Source organism: Melanotaenia boesemani, chromosome 8 (genome assembly GCF_017639745.1).
Source record: "Melanotaenia boesemani isolate fMelBoe1 chromosome 8, fMelBoe1.pri, whole genome shotgun sequence".
NCBI lineage: Eukaryota > Metazoa > Chordata > Actinopteri > Atheriniformes > Melanotaeniidae > Melanotaenia > Melanotaenia boesemani.
This window is the reverse complement of record NC_055689.1, coordinates 32,632,204-32,652,593: the sequence shown is the minus strand read 5'-3', so window position 1 is coordinate 32,652,593 and position 20,390 is coordinate 32,632,204. Positions and strand designations below refer to the sequence as shown.

Below are 20,390 nucleotides of genomic sequence, written 5' to 3'. Positions count from 1 at the left end.
CTGGAGGGGGATGGGTGGAGGGATGGGACAATGGGAGAGAGCTGAGTTACTATGATGGTTAAATGGTTTATATCTTAAATAATGCTAATATCTAGTGGGCAGTGTTTGAAGAAAAGCTCTCAGCATCTATTCATTATAATAAAGTCATTGTTTAGTGGGACCTGTGGCATGAAAACAGCTGTGGAGAATAAAAACAGTGAGTGGGGGAAAATTTCACCATTTAGTTGCAGGATAACAAAAAAAGTTATATTTGACTTTTAAAACCATTTTGCACAAACTCAGAAAGGCTTTAAAAAGTAACAAATTCTAAGGTTTTACGTATCAGGAAACAAAAATAAAGCTGATTTGGTTCGTAGGTCTTAAAGTCCGGTAAATAAACCTGAAGTAAAGGTTTCTGTATCATATTATCAGTCTCAGAGTTGTGGAGGAACTTTGCTCCACTCTTCTTTCCATCGACGCTTCAGCTCATTCAGGTTTGCAGGTTTGCTTTCTGCAGCTCTCTGAAGGTCCCAACACAGCATCTCCTTCAGGTTCAGGTCTGGACTTGAACTGGATCGCGCCAACACCTTGGTTCTGCTGTAGATCTGCTGCATGTTTCAGCCAGGCTTCAGCTGTCAGACAGATGAACTCACATCTGACTCCAGAATACTTCGGGGTCCAGAGTTCGTGGTCCTCTCATTGACTGTAAGGTGTCCAGATCATCATATCTCCACCACCGTGCTGACACTTTAATCTGGTCTAACATTGGTCCAGAAGTCTTGTGGTTTGTTCAGATGCAGCATTGACAGCCTAAGTCATGCTGCCATGTTCCTATGAGAGAGATTTTCTCCTGCAACCCTTCCAAACAAGCCGTACTGGTTCAGTCTTTTTCTAACTGGACTGTCATGAACTTTAACATTTAACATGCTTGCTGAGATCTGGAAAAAATCTGGACGTCATCTCCTGGAAGACCAACAGCTGCCCTAAATGTCTTGTGAATCATCTTTCTCACTGTAGAAAGAATAATAAGTCCAGATAGTTTGGAAACTTTTTTTACTCTTCCCAGACTGACGAACAGCAGCGACGGCTGGTCTAAAATCATTGCTGATGTCTTTCCTCCTTGGCATTGTGTTAACACAGCTGAAGGCTGCAGATTGTGGGCTTAGTTCTGCAGTTTGTCTTAAGTTTTTATTAAACAATGACAGTGTAAAAACATTCATCTTATTTTAAGACCTTTAAGAACCATTTTACATGATATCCTGATACGTTAAAACTTAGAGTGTTAATTCACTACCTAAAAGAATTAACATGACATGTCTGAACAAAACGAGATCAGAGACCTACCGGATGGTAAGTTCGAAGATTTGTGCCAGACGATCGTGCAGCATGTTCGCCTGATGAAACAAAGGGTTGAAATTCAGCAGACGACTTCAGGTTTTCTGTGATACTATGTAGAAGATTTTATTTTCTACCTTGGACTCGCAGTGAGCAGCGATCTCCTCAAACGGAGCTTTCTGGAACTTCTCCATCACCTGACGCCTCTTCTCCCTCTCCTGCTCCTCTAAACCAGTTGTATCTGGAAAACACAGGCATTCACCTCATTTAGCTTCAGTCTCATTCTGACTGGACTTCAACTCTTCCTGCTCCACATTATTTAACTCACGTATAGAAAATGAAGCAATAATCAATATATATATATATATATATATATATATATATATATATATATATATATATATGTACAATTATTTTTAGGCCAGCCTGAAACTTTTCCTTTGAGCTATGTTCCATTCTGATTTATTCCTCACCAGTAACACATATTGTGATATTTACACATCTTAAATCTCACAATCTTTACTATGACTCTATACTATAATAATTACTATATTATATAATTATATATATTATATAATTACTATAACCTTTACCACTAGTGGTTGCAGAGTAATTCTCATTTCTTTACGGGGATGTAATTGTTGAACAGAGGTCTAAAAACAGGCAGAGGGCTCATAGGGATGAAAACCTGACCTTTACAGCAGATTTCATTAGATAATACATGACAGGCTGGAAAGCTTTAGAAAACATTTGGACTTTGTGTTTGGGAAGCTCTGGTCTGAAGGATTTCCAGCTACAGACTAACACACAGGCTCCTCAGATTTTTATCTATTTATAAATTCTTTTTTTTCCCTCTGTCTATATTTCTGTGCCATTTCCTGCTTTTGACATCTTACATTTTATTGTAAGATGTTAAAAGCACTGTTTTAATGATTTTCTTGCTCCAACACACCTGAATAAAATCAAATGGCTCCAACAGCTTCGTTTCAACTTCTGTACAATAACCCATTCATTTCAGTCAGGTGTGTTAGATCAAGGAAACAAAAAAACCTGCAGGATATCGGCCTCGAGGACCAGAGTTTGACACACTTGTTCTAGAGCCACTAACATTAAAAACAAATTTCATGATTCGACTCAATATCGATTCATTAGTTTCAAAACGTTCTGTTTGACCATGATGGTGCCCGCGGTCGTAGCGTTAGCTGCTAATGTGAGCGGTAATCCGATGCTGAATGAAAGTTACAGGAAACCTTTCACTAAGATCTTGCCGAGCATCAGGAAGTCACGCGAGAGTAGGGTCACTGGAAACGGAAACGTATAAAAAAAATGAGTTTTATAAATTGATATTGGAATAATTAAACTTGAAACGATTCAAATCGATGGACTGATTTTTTTTTAACCCAGCTCTACACACCCGACAATGTTTTGAGCTCAGACTTACCGATGGCCTTCTTCAGGGTCTCAAACGTGATCTCCTCAGCTAACTGGGACTGCAGACACATGAAAACAAAACATTATCTTCTGTTCAGCAGCGTCTTTGTGTGCAGTGAGCTTAAACTTAGCAGAAGAATCAAACTGACCTGTTCTGGGAGGCTATTGGACATGATGTCCACTTGGAGTGAGATTGTGTCCACAAAGCTCTTCCTCCTGGTCAGACGATCTTCATCTGTAGGACAGAGACGGTTAATCCTGGAACCCAAAGACTGAAAGAACCAACTAAAAACTCAAGCAGCACATGTAAAGGTAAAGTTTTTTAAAGTTGGGGAACTGAATCTAAACATCTAAAAATCTTGTTTGTTGTTCTAAAATTTTCATTCCTGCATGATATTTGAGTTTCATGATGCTTTTCAGGGGCAGAACGTAGTTCTCTTCAGTGGTTTCACATATAATGAGGAGCTCCATCACATCTTAAAGACATTATTTTTTCCTAAACAGAACTTTCTTCTTAAACTTTACTGTTGCTTCATAGTTGAGCTTCAGAAGGCTGACGGCATCTCTACCTTGAAGATCAGGTTTAAAACTTTTGTTAGACAAAATTTGAGCTGTAAAGATGACCCTGAAGTATCCCTTTAGTAATCCTATAAACTCAGGATGTCCCATGATGTCCTGACCAACAACTCATCACTCTGTTCTCTACCTCTGTACACTGCTCAAACAAATAAAGGGAACACTTAAAAACACAACGTAACTCCAGGTCAGTCACACTTCTGTGAAATCAAACTGTCCAGTTAGGAAGCGACACTGATTCCACATGCTGTTGTGTAAATGGAAAAGACAACAGGTGGAAATTATAGACAATTAGCAAGACACCCCAATAAAGGAGGGTTCTGCAGGTGGTGACCACAGACCACTTCTCAGTTCCTGCTTTCTGGCTGATGTTTTGGTCACTTTTGAATGTTGGCGGTGCTTTCACTCTAGTGGTAGCATGAGACGGAGTCTACAACCCACACAAGTGGTTCAGGTAGTGCAGCTCATCCAGGATGGCACATCAATACGAGCTGTGGCAAGAAGGTTTGCTGTCTGTCAGCGTAGAGTCCAGAGCATGGAGGCTACCAGGAGACAAGCCAGTACATCAGGAGACGTGGAGGAGGCTGTAGGAGGGCAACAACCCAGCAGCAGGACGCTACCTCCGCCTTTGTGCAAGAAGGAACAGGAGGAGCTCTGCCAGAGCCCTGCAACATGACCTCCAACAGGCCACAGATGTGCATGTGTCTGCTTAAACGTCAGAAACAGACTCCATGAGGGAGGTATGAGGACCCGACGTCCACAGGTGGGGGTTGTGCTTACAGTCCAACACCGTGCAGGACGTTTGGCATTTGCCAGAGAAAACACCAAGATTGGTAACTTGGCCACTGGCGCCCTGTGTTCTTCACAGATGAAAGCAGGTTCACACTGATCACACGTGATAGACGTGACAGAGTCTGGAGACGCCGTGGAGAACGTTCTGCTTCCTGCAACGTCCTCCAGCATGACGGTTTGGCAGTGGGTCAGTAATGGTGTGGGGTGGCATTTCGTTGGGGGGCCGCACAGCCCTCCATGTGCTCGCCAGAGGTAGCCTGACATTAGGTACCTAGATGAGATCCTCAGACCCCTTGTGAGACCATATGCTGGTGCGGTTGGCCCTGGTTTCCTCTTAATGCAAGACATTGCTAGACCTCATGTGGCTGGAGTGTGTCAGCAGTTCCTACAAGACGAAGGCATTGATGCTATGGACTGGCCCGCCCGTTCCCCAGACCTGAATCCCACTGAGCACATCTGAGACATCATGTCTCGCTCCATCCACCAACGCCACGGTGCACCACAGACTGTCCAGGAGTTGGCGGATGCTTTAGTCCAGGTCTGAGATCCCTCAGGAGACCATCTGCCACCTCATCAGGAGCAAGCCCAGGCGTTGTAGGGAGGTTATACAGGCACGTGGAGGCCACACACACTACTGAGCCTCATTTTGACTTGTTTTAAGGACATTACATCAAAGTTGGATCAGCCTGTAGTGTGTTTTTCCACTTTCATTTTGAGTGTGACTTCAAATCCAGACCTCCATGGGTTAATAAATTTAATTTCCATTTATAATTATTGTGTGAGTTTGTTGTGAACACATTCAACTATGTAAAGAACAAAGTGTTTAATAAGAATATTTCATTCAGTCAGATCTAGGATGTGTTGTTTTAGTGTTCGCTTTATTTTTTTGAGCAGTGTATTTACGTGTTTTTATAACATGTCAGTGAAGCCTTTTTCCTTCTGGTCATAAGTTCCTCTAACACCTGTTTTTGAATGCAACATGAAAGCATTTAATCAGCATTTAGTTCTGCATCACATGACTCTGCAGGAGTTGCAGGTATTTATCTGTTCTGGCTATGATCAATATCACTGGGAACACAATCGGACACTCCCACTCCAGTAGTGTATGTTACAGGAGTGGAACCATGATTTACTGGCCATATTTTCTAGCATGGAGGCTGTGAAACTGATACCAGACTTATTTTCCTTGTCTAAAAGACATCCAGTTCCGTCATAGTTCACTGAATAAAAAATAATAAAGATCCAGTAATAAGAGAACAGAAACAGTCAGTTCATGGCTTCATACATGCAGCAACAAAAAAGATCAAACATGATGGATACGACCCATCAAACACTGACAAGGACCACAAACATGAAAAGGAAATTTCAGTAACTTATGAAACGCCAACTAGAAAAAAAACTGAAAATAAAACAGGATCAATACTCTGATCAAACATGAAGGATACATTCATTTATTCTAATCATTTCTTTTTTGATTATGTTCTACTTAAAGTAACAATACTGAACTCGGGCAGATTTTCACACAGTGGCGCCAAAAAAAGAAAGCCAAGTCATGCTCCATCCTGATCCTGTCTCTTCTCTGAGCTCTCTCCTGCCAGTAAAAGTCAGCCACGATGGACTTTCAAAACTGTCAGTGCTTGATATCCAGTTGCTAGCATGAAATGTGGTGCCGTAAAGTGAAACACAGCTGCAATGCTCTGGGCTGGAACACAACGTTGTGGTTTCTCAGCCTCGGACGCTGCAGGAGAACAACGGCTCCAGAAATGTACATAATGAAAGTCAGTGTGGCATCAAAATGAAGTTTTAAGGTCAGAAACTTGCGCAGTGTTACTGAAAAACACATTATCGCTGCATTCAGTCCCCTAGACTTGGTACATTTGAAGAATTGGTTCAGTTTTGAGGTGTAACATTCTTCCGGACCTAGTTTGTGTTCACGCTGCAGTTCTCAGACCTTTTAAATAACGTATTCCACTCCCCACCAGAGGTGGCGCTGCATCAAGAATTACTGAAGGAGAAGATGAGGCACAGAAAACTGGTTCATCTATTGGTTAATGCAGAACGAGTAAAACATGGAGCTGCATCAGATCCTAGAGGTCCTGGGTTGATCAAATTTTTATCAGAACTTTACTGATCTAACCACGAGCCATTTCTCCGTCCAGAGCTGACCATCGTCCCACATGCGCGTACGTTTAGTTTGTCTTTACCAACGATGCCGTGTGTTGAACCCACAATGCAGTCTGCTTCCTGTATTTGGTCAACTTGAAGCGATATGAGGCGGAACAAGTTAGCTTCTTTGATTAAAATCAGAGTTTGTTTACACATTCACACATACCAAAAGGAAGCGGACTTTTACGAGCAACCAGACTCGGATTCAAATCAAAAAAGCTGGTGTGAATGCCTCCTATCTGTCATTAGTGGTGCGTCAGTTTCAGCCATCACATGCTGAATATTTGCTTCTGATTTAAGGGACTTGAACATGACTTTAATGTCCTGACTGTTGCTTCTCACGAGTTCACTGACTTATCAGAAATACGGTTAAATAAAAAGATGCAGTGTGCAAAAATGAGTTTAGAATACAGACTTACAGAAACCTGTTATAACTGAGGTTTACTAGTTTTATTCTTCCATTTCAACATCTTTACTTTCTTGATATCAGCGGTAACATCTCTGCTCAGACAGTCAGACTTTATTTCAGTGCTCTGGTTTAACACGGTGAACGGATCCATGAGATCCAGCAGAGATCAACCTCTGAAGTCTTCATCCACGCCGCACGGAAACACAGAAAAAAAAACAAACTGCAGCAGTCCAGGTCGACGAGGGCTGGAAACAAACAGCAGCAGCGCTTTATAATTAACTTTTACATGAGTCACCTTTGTTGTGCCCTCTGAACAGGTATGACTCAGCAGTAATGAGGAAACTCATCCAAACAGACAAGAGACGAGACTCAGAGAGCTCAGCTTCCCATCTCTACTCAATCCTTCCAGAATAACCAGGTTTGATCACCGACAGGACAACAAAGGAAAGACTCAAAGAGAAAACTGATTTACTGGATTTATGTGTCGGTTTAAAGTAATCCCAGTCACTCTGTTTAATGGGCATCATAATGGCCATCAGCAGATGAGGGGAACTCATTAGTGGTCTTTATAAAACAACACCATCATGTAGTCGTCAATAAACTAATAAACTCAGATTTACTGGGCTTAGATGTAAACGTGATGCACGCTCTGATTTAAATAAAACGTTGTGCATGAAGCTCCACACAATAACAACACAAAGCACAAGGAAGACGTAAACTACAGGACTAACAGTCTACACACATCACCAACATGGCGCTCAGTTACTCACCGTAACCAGTCCAGATGCAACGCAGGCAGAAAAAGACCAAATTATTCATTTGTTTACAGCATGACTTCTGCAGCTACACAGCATCTACTTTCTGATCGAACTACAAGCTCCTACAAGGATTCTTCATGTCAGAAGTGTGAGTGTTTTCTCTTTTTTGGCTGAGAACCAACTCAATCTAAATTCTAGCTTTAACAGAGCGTGAACGAGACTTTCTGCGAACAACAGCAGTTTCCTCAGTGCTTGGTTTCTCTTTACGTGGCTGCACACTGAACAGAAAGTAAAGCAGGGGAGGACGGGAACTCTGAGATTCAGATATAAACCTGCAGCAGCATGAGCCGATAACGAGGGACCAGAGTAGTTTTTATTAATGCTGCAGAGCTTAAGCTGCTTTTTATTCTACAGTGTGTATTTTTAAAGGTCCCATATTATGCAAAATTCACTTTTTAATGGTTTTGGAACAGTCATACTGGTCCCCCCGCATGTGTAGGAGACCCGTAAGTGTGAAACTCTTTCAGGCGCTCTCTCTCCCCCCTGCTCCACCTCTAGGGAAGTAAGCGCTGAATTGAGCGAGTTTGAAAGCGTGTACGTTATGACGTCATAAGGGACAATAACCACTCCCCACAGAGCGATGGACCCGTCTACCGGCTCTCAAAGCCCGCCCTCTAAAAATCACCTAGCGCCCAGTGTTTTTCCCTCTTCGGCAACCCTCGTTAGCGGACATGGCTAAGCGACAGAAGCACTGTTCTGTTTGTGGCTGCATAAATGAACACGAAAACGTTTTTTTACTTCCATCCACTGAACCCACGAGGACTGAGTGGATTAATTTTATTTTTGGAGGAAATGTACCCGGAAAACTTCCAAAGGTTTTGCATGTCTGTGGCCAGCATTTCAAAGAGGACTGTTTCCACAACATGGGGGCATGGAAAGCAGGCTTCGCCGACCGTTTGAAGCTGAAGCCAGGTTCAATACCAACTGTCCGTGACACAGCTGGAGAGGTAAGAGCTGGCAGTTATTTTATCGTTTCGGCCTTATTAGTCTGATAGCTTCAAAATATATTAGCACTGTTGTAAATGTAGCCAAGTCACTGTTTCTACTGTTTGTATCCGGTGCCATTGTGCATCAGATTGATGAGCGTAGCTAGCTGTGTTCTCCGTGCGTCGCGGTTTGGGTCGGTAATGGGGGCTTCAGGAATGGGTTCCGGTGTTCCGGCGTTTGTTTATCCTTCACTACGCTGTAATCAGCGTCTAGTTACCGCTAAGGCCTAACCTGTCAATCACCTCATGACGGGCGATGCGATGGGCGGAGCCAACAGCTGAGCTGCTCCACCAGGGTTCCGCCCACCATAAACGGCACATTTCTGAAGCTGCTAAAAAGAGGGAGGTGAAGAGAAGCCGCTGCACTCAAACTGAGGGTCGATTTGTCCATACCATGGCGGAAATATTTCATTTAGATATTAATGAATGGTCTCAGATTGGGAATAAAGTGTATAATATGGGACCTTTAAATGATTAACATCCATCTTACTGAGATTTCTCTTAACAGTCTTGGACAGACAGTATAAACATAAATATTTGGCTTTTAAAATAGATTTGAAACAGATTTATACCGCTGTTAACTCCATACAGCCAATGAGGAAGAGTGGGCGGGGCTTAGGGAGGCCACAGGGGCTGACCAATCACAGCTCCTGTTTAACAGGAAACATTTAAACAACAACTCAGCTAAAATCCTAAAGCTAATACCAGCAGGTAGCTGCATCTACGGCTCTACTCTAGCAGGTTACCTCTGGACGTCTGCTTGCACCTGTGGATGATCTTTCCTACCGTGTAAAGCACTGATGTTACATGAAGGCATGACGGAGGAAAGAAGAGAAGAGCAACTCTGGTGAAGCAAATATTTCTCATCATTGTCTTCTAGGTCCTTTTAACTTTACTGGAACAAGGACAAGAATAAAAAATCTTGAGAAATGTTTTCTTTGATGAGCAGAGATTTGAAGGTTATGCTCATGTATGATTGAATAATGAAAGGAACATTAATGTGGATGATTAATTGATCCTAACGAAGGTTCCACACACCAGGGTTCATGTTGTTCTGATGTGAAAAAGCCTTTAAACCCACAGGGTGAAGGAGAAAGTAGAGGCCTTCAGTCTAATAAGGCTATTTTCAGTTTATTTTCTCCTCACCGATCAAGGCTTCAAGCTCTTAATCCCACAAAGCTTCACAGTTAAGCTTGGACAGTACAATGGAGGACAGCGCCCTTGTTAAGCTCTTTCTTTTACTAACTTGGAAATTACTTCGTATCACCATTTATTTCACTTTCAGGCCTTTTCCAAACGTTAATCAGTCATGTAGCAACAAATGGCTCCTGAAGCTCTGATTTTATAAGACTTTATAAATGCAGGTCAGAGGGGTAGGGTAAAGTGACGAGGCTCAGGGGGGGAAGGGTACTGAACTGGGACTGGGTCCTGGCCTATATGTGGGCTCCATGAAGGGAAAATACAGACTGGCTTTACTTTTCTCAGACTCAGTCAGACATTTCTGGTGTTTCAGAAATAACTGAAAGTGACTGAATAAACATGCAAAATACATCAACCCAGATCAAAATCAAGAATGGTGAGGAATATTCCTGCAGGCAGAAGAGCTCCAGGTTTCCCAACACCCTCCCTGTCCTCTAACACAGCTCTAGTGGGGCTGGTCGTACCTGTGACCTGGGGGATGTAGGGGATGGAGAGTCTCTCTGCGTTGTATCCTGGTCCTGCCAGACACTCGGCCATGTCCGCCGTCTGGAAATACAGCTGCCTGTCGTCCTTGTCCAAAGATTCAGGGAGTCTGGAAGGAAACCAGAAGAAGAATGAAGATCCACGTCAGTCAACAAGTTCATAAAAACAGTGCATCTGTCTGGTCTGTCCAGAATATCCAGGTAATCTATGAGAAGCAGAAGATCTAAAATATGTAAAAATAACCTGAAAGGACTCCAACATGGATACTACACACGTTCAATAAATATTCTACAGGAAGGCCTGTAGATACTTCACCTGAGACTAGATTCCCACCTTCCTACATGCTGAAGATATTTTGGTCTTCAAGACTTTTTGCTATATCAAATGAATTCAAAATGAATTCAAACATTCTACTGTGCAAACAAAAGTTCAGTCATTTCTGGTTTACAAACACTTTTTTACAGCAGCAGGTAAAATGTTTCCTGTAAATCTCAACTTGCACATTGATAAAATCAAATATTCAAAAGAAAGAAGGATGAAAAATGTCAGGATTTATTAGTTAAAAGGTAACGAGTCAGCAGGATGAATGTGGACGCTGTGAAGCTGCCTTCCTCCTAAATGCAGACGGAGTAATATCTGGTTGGTGTTTTCCTGCTGGAACAGACAAAAAGCAGGAACATAGTCTCAGTACAGAGGAGGAGAAAAATACAGGAGTTAATACGGAGTGGGGGCGGCTTTCTGGAACTGACTCCAGGTCTGATGTGGTCTGGATGCAAACAATACATTAACAAATAAAATGAGCCTTATATGCATTTTCATAAATAAAAGAAATGTTTCACGCTCTGTACAATGATCCAGTTCACATCTGAACATCCCAAGTCTTGTAGTGTTTCAGCAGGACCTGAGGCCTGTATGACGATGTTGGATTTTCTCTTATCCAGGTAACTTCAGGGTTAATCCGGGGTTTTCTGTGCTACGAAGCTGATTCACCATGGTAACTGACGCTGCTGAAAGGCTAACCTGGTCTGCAGCAGGTAATGTTCTGAATAAGAGATCAACAGGTATAAAAGCGCCACCTCCTGACCAACCACTTCTCTTGGAAGATGGCCGCCCATTTTTAGAAGATCCCATCAACGTTGGTGTTTAAACTTTTAAATTTTATTTCTGGTAGATGTCCTAAATGTTAAATAGAGGAACCTAAAACCTTTTATCTTCTGTGATGTGAATACTTACGGATACTTGTCTCTGAAGATGTGCTCTGGCAGGAGGTACGGAGCATCCAAGTTCCTCAACTCGATAACCTGAAGAGAAAATGTCAGAAACAGGCAACATAATAAACAAATTTGCTACACAAGAAGGAAAGACGACACAAACAGCAAACAACAGAAAAAACAGTGGTGCATCATCTGCGTATTACATGAAGTGATTGTGTTCAGTCAGGGGGAAAGTTGTTTGTTTTACTCCTCAATAGTTTAATGCAGTGGTTCTTAAACTTTTATCAACATTGTACCCCTTGTAGAATATGTTTTCAGCCCAGGACGCCCTAAAGGCCCATTTATGCAGGAGACGGATATGTAGATGGATGGACAGTTTTGTCCGTCTTCTGTGTCTGTTACATGCATAATTTGGTCCGATTTCAGTGAGCTTAGAAATCCGTTGCTTGATGCTGAAGACAGAGCAATACCACCAGAAATCGTGGGGGCAATGCCGAGCAGAATACCTGACCTGCGACCCGCGACAGAAACAAATCAGAGAAGAAGAAGAGAATCAGGAAAGGAACAAAAAAACAGAAAAAGAATGAAGACGAGGACAACAACTGTAGAAATTGCGCAAGCTTTTGAAGAGTGTGTGTGTTACGGGCGTTTTGGGTGGTTGGAAACAACTTCGTAGCATTACCGCTATCTGAAACAGAAGTCAGCTCGGGGGAATGAACTCCGAACTTAACAAGGCCCGCTAGAGCAGGGACTGACTTAACAACCATGGCAACACAAAACGTGTGGAAGTGAGGACGGCGCCGTATGAAAACATTTGAAATGGACATCACGATTTACATACGTAAGGGAGCCTTAAAGCAGGGGTGCCGGTTTACATTTTAGTTTAGTGGCCTTATTCAGCTCAGTGTAATTTCCAGTGGGCCAGACCAGTAAAATGACAGCATAACCACAAATTAATAATGAAAACCCCTAATTTCACCATTTGTTTTAGTCCAATGAAGTATAAGTACATTATTAATATGTTTACATATAATGAACTATCCTTTCAGAAAACATTATAAACAACCTGAAACTTCTGGAGAAAAAAAAAGTTTCAACAATATTTTGCCTCAGTTATACATTATACATAATTTCATCTATTTAAATATTTATCTTAACTTAATTTGATATATTCTTATTGTGTGTGTGTATATATATATATATATATATAATTTCTCTGTTATTTTTATAAAAATGTATATAAATTTATGAAATAAATTAGATAATTTTCTATTTAAAATCTATACAATAATTGAATAATTTAATATATTTTAATTAAAAGTATTAACTTTATATATATTTTATAAATTATAAACATACTTATACTTTTATCTGTATTAATCTATTATTTTTATTTAATTTATTTTACATATGAACACATTTATGTATTTATTCACTTACACATTCATTACAACAAGAAGAAAAAAAAATCACAAAACATTTATTCACAGGTATGTGAGGGTGAAATACACAGTATTTCACAATATAAAAAGAATAACTTATTGAGATCTAGAAATTATTTTAAATGCATATACATTTCTACATGTTTGTAGTAGAACTGAACAGAAACACCCAAAAATACAAACTGAACTCACATCTATTCTGTAAAAGATAAATAAAAAAAAAAGTGATCCCCCTTTTTTAGGGTCTGTGTTCCCCCATTTCAGAAACACTGGGTTAATGATAGAAAACAAACAATCTCACCTTGCTGACATGCTGACAGAAAGGCGGGTTGGCGATCATCTGGCTCAGGAAGTTGAGGTATGCTGCCACCAGCGCCATGATGCCACAGCGAATGAACATGGACATGTTCTCCTCGTTGACCAGAGCCATGTCCTGCAGGAACCAGGGGCAAAAAGCACATTGGTGATGCTTTTAATTCTAATTTTACTTCACCTGGTGCTGCTGAGTTTCTGTCTTTCATCAGTAAGAAATGTAATTATTCTTTAAAACAAGCCACTAGTGTGAATAACTTCAACACGTCAGGTCCTACAGTCTACGCCGCTTCTCTCTCATCTCAACCATGCAGAGTCTAAGGGTGTTGTCCTCCTTTAATCCTCGAAAAGAGATCACAGCTTGCAGGAAGATTTCCTCTGCATCCTTAAAAGGTTGCAGGGAGGTCGATCTGCTGTTTGAGTGTTCTCACGCTGTCAGCATAAAGGTTGTTGTCCTGGCAACGACCCCAGGGTAAAGCATGGAGTGATGAATATGATGCACTGCATCTGTGAAGGCTGAGATCTGCTTTATTCAGACTGTAACCAGATTTTCATTATCAATGATTCTGCTCAGGTTTTGTTTTTAAGCTTTAAAATGTAAAAATGTGTAAAAATGTCTGTCAGAGGCAAAAATTCCAAAACAATAATTTAGTATAAAACAGCAAATCTACCATGGTACGGGATATAAATATAAACTGATACACAGCCTTCTCCAGCCTTTTGTTGCTCCTGTAGCTTTTTACAGATGTGTTGGTGTCACCAGATTCAAAATGAGCTATTTTTTTCCATGAAAATGTAGAAATAGAATTTCATAAACAGCTATATTAATTTGGTAAATGTATAAATCTGGCTTGATATTTAGCTGTTCTCTCTTTTTGCTGTATTGTTGGCGTGAGCTGGAGAGCTAATGTCCAATTAATTTGATACATGAACTTTATAATTTTCCACTATTTTCAAATCAAATCAAATCAAATCAAATCAAATTTTATTTATAAAGCGCTTTTCATGCAAAGGCAACACAAAGTGCTTTACATAGTATAAATGAATGCATATTAAAATGAAAAAAAATAGAAAATCACAGAACAAAAACAATAAGCCATTTACACACCCAGTTATGTGACAGATTAAACACCTCCCACCCACCCCCCCTCACCCATCCACACACACACACACACACACACACAAACTCCTAATATCTGTCTCTGGCTTGGCGCTGCTGTGAGGAAACGGCATTTTTGGGGACCCATTCACACCAGGAGCCAGTCAAGTCATGTTTGCAGAGGGCAGACCAAGCAGGCTTGACTCCCAGAGTTTAGGATCCCCATAAAGAAACACTGGAGTTAAAAATGTTAAAACAGTTAAAACAACGATAAAATAGGGAAACAGTTAAGAAGCTACATCAACAGTCTCTGCAGCCCTGAGGCTCTCTGGCAGGCTGTTCCACAGTTGAGGACCAAAATGATGAAACGAGGTTGATTGATTGATGATTAAAACAACGATAAAATAGGGAAACAGTTAAGAAGCTATAATAAAATATAATAAAATAAAATAGATAAATGAGACAGATAAGATAAGATAAGGTGAGATAAATAACAGAAAATGAATAAAGTCAAATCAGAAGGCTAAACTAAAAAGGAAGGTCTTGAGCCTCTTCTTAAAAACATCAACAGTCTCTGCAGCCCTGAGGCTCTCTGGCAGGCTGTTCCACAGTTGAGGACCAAAATGATGAAACGAGGCCTCACCGTGTGTTTTAGATCTAACTTTGGGAATAGTTAAAAGGCCGGTACCAGAGGACCTCAGGGTCCGCGAGGGCTCATAATTTGAAAACATGTCAGATAAATAAGAAGGCCCAAGACCATTACGACATTTATAAACAAGTAAGAGAACCTTAAAATCAATCCTGAAGCGCACGGGGAGCCAATGCAGCGATTTTAAAACCGGTGTAATGTGTTCCTGCCCCCCGGTCCTCGTCAGAACTCGTGCTGCCGAGTTTTGCAGTAACTGTAAACTAGAAATAGACTATTTTGAACTTTATCATTTAAAAACGGATATGAAAGGTGCCCTTCTGTGCTTTTTGTGACTTATGACCACTGTAGGCCAGCCAGGAGCCTCCATGTCAGCCTCAGTGCGCTCTTCCCTGTGAATGTGTGCACGATACTATAAATGTGTTTGTCTTTTGTCTGCAACGAGGTGACATTAGGAAATGAAAAGATCTAAGTGTGAAGCACAAACAAGCAGCAAGCAAGCAAATTTTTTCAACACCTCTCCTTCGCCTCACAGACGGGAGGTTTTATTTGACATGCGTGAGCTTTCCAGGCTAACAGCAGAAAGACACCACCTCACTTTAAAGGGTCCTTCAGAGCAAACAACTCAGTGTTAGGGAGATTATGGGAAAATGATAATCACGATTATTTTGATTGAAATTAAGATCTCGATTATTTACAGACTAGTGTGGTGATACAGACGAGTTTCTTTCCACCCAGGTCCCACGTAACTTTTGTTTTTCCCAGACCAGCAGCTATGTTCTGCTTGGTGTGATCTAATTAATTTTCATGTTAAAATCTGCGTCACTGAAATGTTGCGCGAGGTTTATATACGTCTCTGTGGTGCGGCTTGAACACAGGTCCGTAGCGGTGGTGAAACACTGGACTGTAGCCACGTCCTTCACACCACCCTCATGACAGTCATCATACAGGGCAGGAGAGACGCTCCACTAACATGGAAACGAGATGGAAGTGATAACGTTTGTCCGAAGTGTTGATGAGTTTCTTAAATCCCGGGTTGTTCACTGTGTTAAGTGAGCACTTGCCTTTGGTGAGAAAAAGTTATGTTTGTTTATAACGTTTGTTATCGCTTTGTGTTTCTGGGAGCTGGTGGATTATTTAATTGACTCTTCAGTTTAACTTGAGAGGTATTTGCAACTCGGGTGTCATTTTTATTTTCATTTTATTTACTTAACCAGAAAAAAAACTCGTTGAGATTAAGAATCTCCTTTACAAGTGTGTCCTGGCTTAACACCAAAGCGGTTGGGGCTGTGGGACGAGTCTGCAGCAGAGCGACGCAATGCCAGCGGCGCTCGATTTTCAGAGTAAACTGCGAAGGAGTAAATAATTGGGTCATTTCATTCTTCTGATCGTTGAAAACCAGATCGTAATTGAGATTAAAATTCGATTAATCACCCAGCCTTACTCAGGTGTTTCAACATCAAAACAAATCCTCAGTGTTAAATAAGTAGAGGATACTTAAAGACAGATTGGTCTGCTAACAGAAGCTAAACCGTCATTTTAAGCTTCAGAAATTAAGAAATAATCATGTAAATATTAAAAGCATCAGCATTACCTGTAGAGCGATGGCGAGTCTAATGAGGTCGATGACCACTTCCTCATTGGCCAGCTCAATAGTCAGAACGGCGAGCGTGGTGAAGAGCAGCTCAAAGTTTTTGTGGACGTTGTCTTCCTCCTTGCAGCCCAGATAGATGTGACGGTAGAGCTGCTGGCCATGCTGGAGGAAGACCGGTGGAGAAAAACAGAAAAGCAATGAATGTAAAGGTGAAACACAGAATAAACCTACAGCTGGAAACCACCTCTGAGACTACATGTTAGACTATACATATATACATCTATACACACACACACACACACACACACACACATATATATATATATATATATATATATATATATATATATGTGTGTGTGTGTGTATTTATAACAAGCAGACCAAAACTGGCTTGTAGATTTCAGGGTTAAAATGGATCTACTGTGTGAACCAGCAGTCTTTAATAGGAGTCGTGCTGCAGATAAACATCACAGTTGCAGTTTTTGACAGTTTGAACCCAGGCAGAGGTTAATGAGAGCAGCTGGCTGACATTTAAAGTGAGCGATGACAGATGAGGGCAGAGCCACAAAGGCTTGTTTTAATCAGGTATTTAAATGATCTGCAAACACGTAATCAGAATGTTGGAAAACATGAAAACATGCTGGATAAACAACTCTGAACTTGGAGAAGTAGCTGCTGAAGATCCTCAAACAATCAGGAAGCGGTGTTAAAGTTATTTACTTGGCAATAATTTATAGCTACAAGCTTTTCGATCGCAAATCTGATATATTGATGATATTCCCTGATCGTAGGATGATAAAGTCTGGTCTGTGTACCGTTATGTTAGAATTACAGGATAATTCTCCTGTTTTTAAGTAGTTTTTCTGCCTACAATTATCAGGACTTCCTGGCCTGGTCTGGGAATCTCAGCTCAAGCTTTCTACTGTACATCTATATCTTTACAAGATCTGATTGGAATTTTACATAAAACAAATGTGCATTCATCATGGCCCAGTCCAAGGTAAAAATGAGTTAAATTAAAATTTCACCGCATTAATGTGACGAAGTTTGTCTGTCAAATGAATTTAGGTCAAATTACATTTTTCTCTAATATTTTCATTTATGTATCCATGTATTTAAGACACAAAGTAGAACAAATAAAATAAACAAAAACATAAACCACATGAAACATCAAAGTTTGTCAGTATTCCCTAAAACCACGGGACATAATGAACTTGTGACAGCAGGACAGCGTAACTAATCAAGGCCAATTTAAATGGGTGCGTGTGAACTGCATTATGGTTGTGCCACATTACGGCTGCGCCGCGCGTTACGGCTGGGCCGCGAGATACGGCTGGGCCGCGCGTTACGGCTGGGCCGCGCGTTACGGCTGCCCCGCGTTACGGCTGGGCCTCGGGATCACAGCCTGAATCGCAAACATCCGGTAAAAGCAAAAGTTTGCTAAACTGTTACACCATTGGACTTTCAGCGTTTATCCTCATAGATTTTTCTTTTTATTTGATTTGTTACCTCAAAATATGCCGAAAAGTTGTGTTGTGGTTGGCAGCTATAATCATAGTTGTTCCACACACAACAAAAGTTTGTTCTTCCAACTACCGAAAAGACACAAAAGCCCAGAAAGATGTGATAACTGGGTAGCCTGACCAGGGTGATAGGGAGAAAAATAATGCCCACAATCATTTAAAAAAAAAGAAAAAAGAAAGACAATGGTTTGGCACAGGTCTGCGATCTCTCAGTGCCTCAAGTCTTTTCTATCATTTTCATCTAAATACTAGTCAACTGTATGTATATAGTATTACTTGCATCATGTAGTATTTTTTCTTTGTATTCTATTCTTATAATGCTGCCGTCATAAAATAATACATGTTTTATTTTTTGATAAACAAGTGAAACATTGATTTAATTCTGCTGCTCAGCTGTAAACCTTTATCTCCTTTCTTTATCTTCTGTGACAACAAACTTATTGCCTTTCAGTTTTAGACCATTTAACAAAAATCCTCCCACGACTTGGACTTTAAAACCTATTTTAAACTGTTAAAAAACCAAACATTATGAAAAAACATGATGCTTTACATCAGGAAATAATCTCCTAATTAAATGAATTAATGTCCCTGTTCTGGAAATAATATTTTCCAGCTCCTCTCTGTAAAGTGAAGCTATTGGGCTTGAAAATGCAAATGCCAATGAAAAGATTAATCCAATTAATTCTGAATAAGTCTAAAAATAAGCCTCTGCCAGGACCTGTGCTGCTGGAGCTTGCAGACCGACTCTATATAATAAATAAATGTGGCCGTTGCAGAGCCTGGCTCGTGCATTCATACGCTTGACATGGAGGTTAATGGAAAGTGAAGGCCAGTGACTTCTATCCACCACTAATGAATTACAATTAGATTCCATTAATGGCCTCTGGCAGCAGATAAGAGGCAGCGGTGGCTTCATCTGCTCTCAATGCTGGGCGTGACGTGTGCGGTGGATCCGGCCCTGCAGTGCTTCATCCAGGTGTTCGATGTGAGGTTAAAGGTTGCTGCTCAGCTGTGACTCACATGTGAGCAACTTCAACTGTGAGCCTCAGTTAGTAAATGTCAGGTGACGATGTTGACCAGGCTCTTCCCGTCAGGGTCAATAAGCTCTCCAGACCTTCCTAAATGAAACTGAGGATGTGCAAAGGAAACTGTGCTTCTTGTTATGTCAGTGTTTCCTTCGGTCTCGGACACTGCGTTTGTATCTTAGCAGCACTCATAGCAACATCTGGGAAATAAGTGTCCCATCAAATCATAAAAACAGCTAAAAATTAAACCATACTGTGTCAAATTTCCTTCAAAAGTCTTATTCTGATTTATCTGTGGTGTTTGGTTGATTGAATTCCAATGATTAGACCAGTTTCAGTGGGTTAGTCACAACAGTTTTTCACTGCAGAGCTGCTTTAGAGGAAGCAGTAACTTTGATTTTCTACCTTCTTCATGAATGCAATGTCCTGTTTGGAAATCTTCTCCCTTTTAATCTTCAGCGCTGCAACATTAGGGATGATTCTGTAACAAAGAGAGACACCAAACCTCAGCTCTGATGGCAACCAGTAGCCAGAGCTGCTGGAACCAACAGTGATCTGGAAATGCTTTATACTGTTCAGCTGTTCAGCATGTTTGGACGTTACTTGTGGAGTCCCACAGGGGTCAGTGCTGGGGCCACATCCTTTGCTCTGTATATAAATTATTATAGCTGATACAAAGATTTTCTGCTTGGAAGGAAAACTTCCAATATTGAACTGATTATTATGACTACAGTGATCATCTAATTTAAAAAAATTGAAGAAAAACTTTTAAAACAAACAGCCAATAATCTGTTTTATCAACAGGTGTTTACTGTGGGTGATGCTGCTGTGGACTTTTATCACTGCTGCACAAACACAAGGATAAAAGGAAAAATGTGTTTTTAGCCAGATCATCGGTTTTATGATGATCTTAAGCACTGGCTCTTTCTGTTGATACAATGCACCAAAACCGGCAAATTATAGGCATAGTTGCAAATGGTGATTAATCATGATTAATTCATTCATAAGATGTGACAAATTTGATTAATTTTTTTATTTTAATAATTTGACAGCCCTATCAGTATCCTGTCATTTCTCTTTCTGTTATTTTCAGCCATAGTTGTGTGCTGTGATTCATTTGAAAGCTGTGATTAATCATGACTAATTAATTTGAAAGCTGTGATTAATCATGATTAATTAATTTGAAAGCTGTGATTAATCATGATTCATTAATTTGAAAGCTGTGATTAATCATGATTAATTCATTTGAAAGCTGTGATTAATCATGATTAAAAATTTGAATCGTTTGACAGCCCTAATAAAAACTAACATATTTAAAATAAATCGAATAAATTCAAATCTAAACTCTAAATGTAATTAT

The 20,390-nt window shown here is 40.5% G+C and overlaps 1 protein-coding gene and 1 long non-coding RNA gene across 7 annotated transcripts in view; one reads left to right on the top strand and one right to left on the bottom strand.

Annotated features, from left to right (window-relative positions):
- efr3a (EFR3 homolog A (S. cerevisiae)) overlaps nucleotides 1–20,390 on the bottom strand; it is a 146,873-nt gene that overhangs the window by 5,873 nt on the left and 120,610 nt on the right. For 5 of the 6 annotated variants that reach the window (XM_041991661.1, XM_041991660.1, XM_041991663.1 and 2 more), the window contains 9 exons: nucleotides 19,436–19,511; nucleotides 16,483–16,644; nucleotides 13,133–13,264; nucleotides 11,409–11,476; nucleotides 10,157–10,284; nucleotides 2,895–2,980; nucleotides 2,756–2,804; nucleotides 1,452–1,555; nucleotides 1,324–1,373 (listed from right to left, as the gene is read on the bottom strand). In XM_041991661.1, coding sequence (XP_041847595.1) covers nucleotides 1,324–1,373; nucleotides 1,452–1,555; nucleotides 2,756–2,804; nucleotides 2,895–2,980; nucleotides 10,157–10,284; nucleotides 11,409–11,476; nucleotides 13,133–13,264; nucleotides 16,483–16,644; nucleotides 19,436–19,511 — 855 coding nt within the window. The remainder of the gene's footprint in view (nucleotides 1–1,323; nucleotides 1,374–1,451; nucleotides 1,556–2,755; nucleotides 2,805–2,894; nucleotides 2,981–10,156; nucleotides 10,285–11,408; nucleotides 11,477–13,132; nucleotides 13,265–16,482; nucleotides 16,645–19,435; nucleotides 19,512–20,390) is intronic. The other variant, XM_041991666.1, reaches the window with a different exon arrangement.
- LOC121643993 lies at nucleotides 5,987–15,671 on the top strand. The gene is made up of 3 exons (XR_006011209.1): nucleotides 5,987–6,001; nucleotides 7,279–7,280; nucleotides 15,594–15,671. It is a non-coding gene; the product is annotated as an uncharacterized LOC121643993 (long non-coding RNA).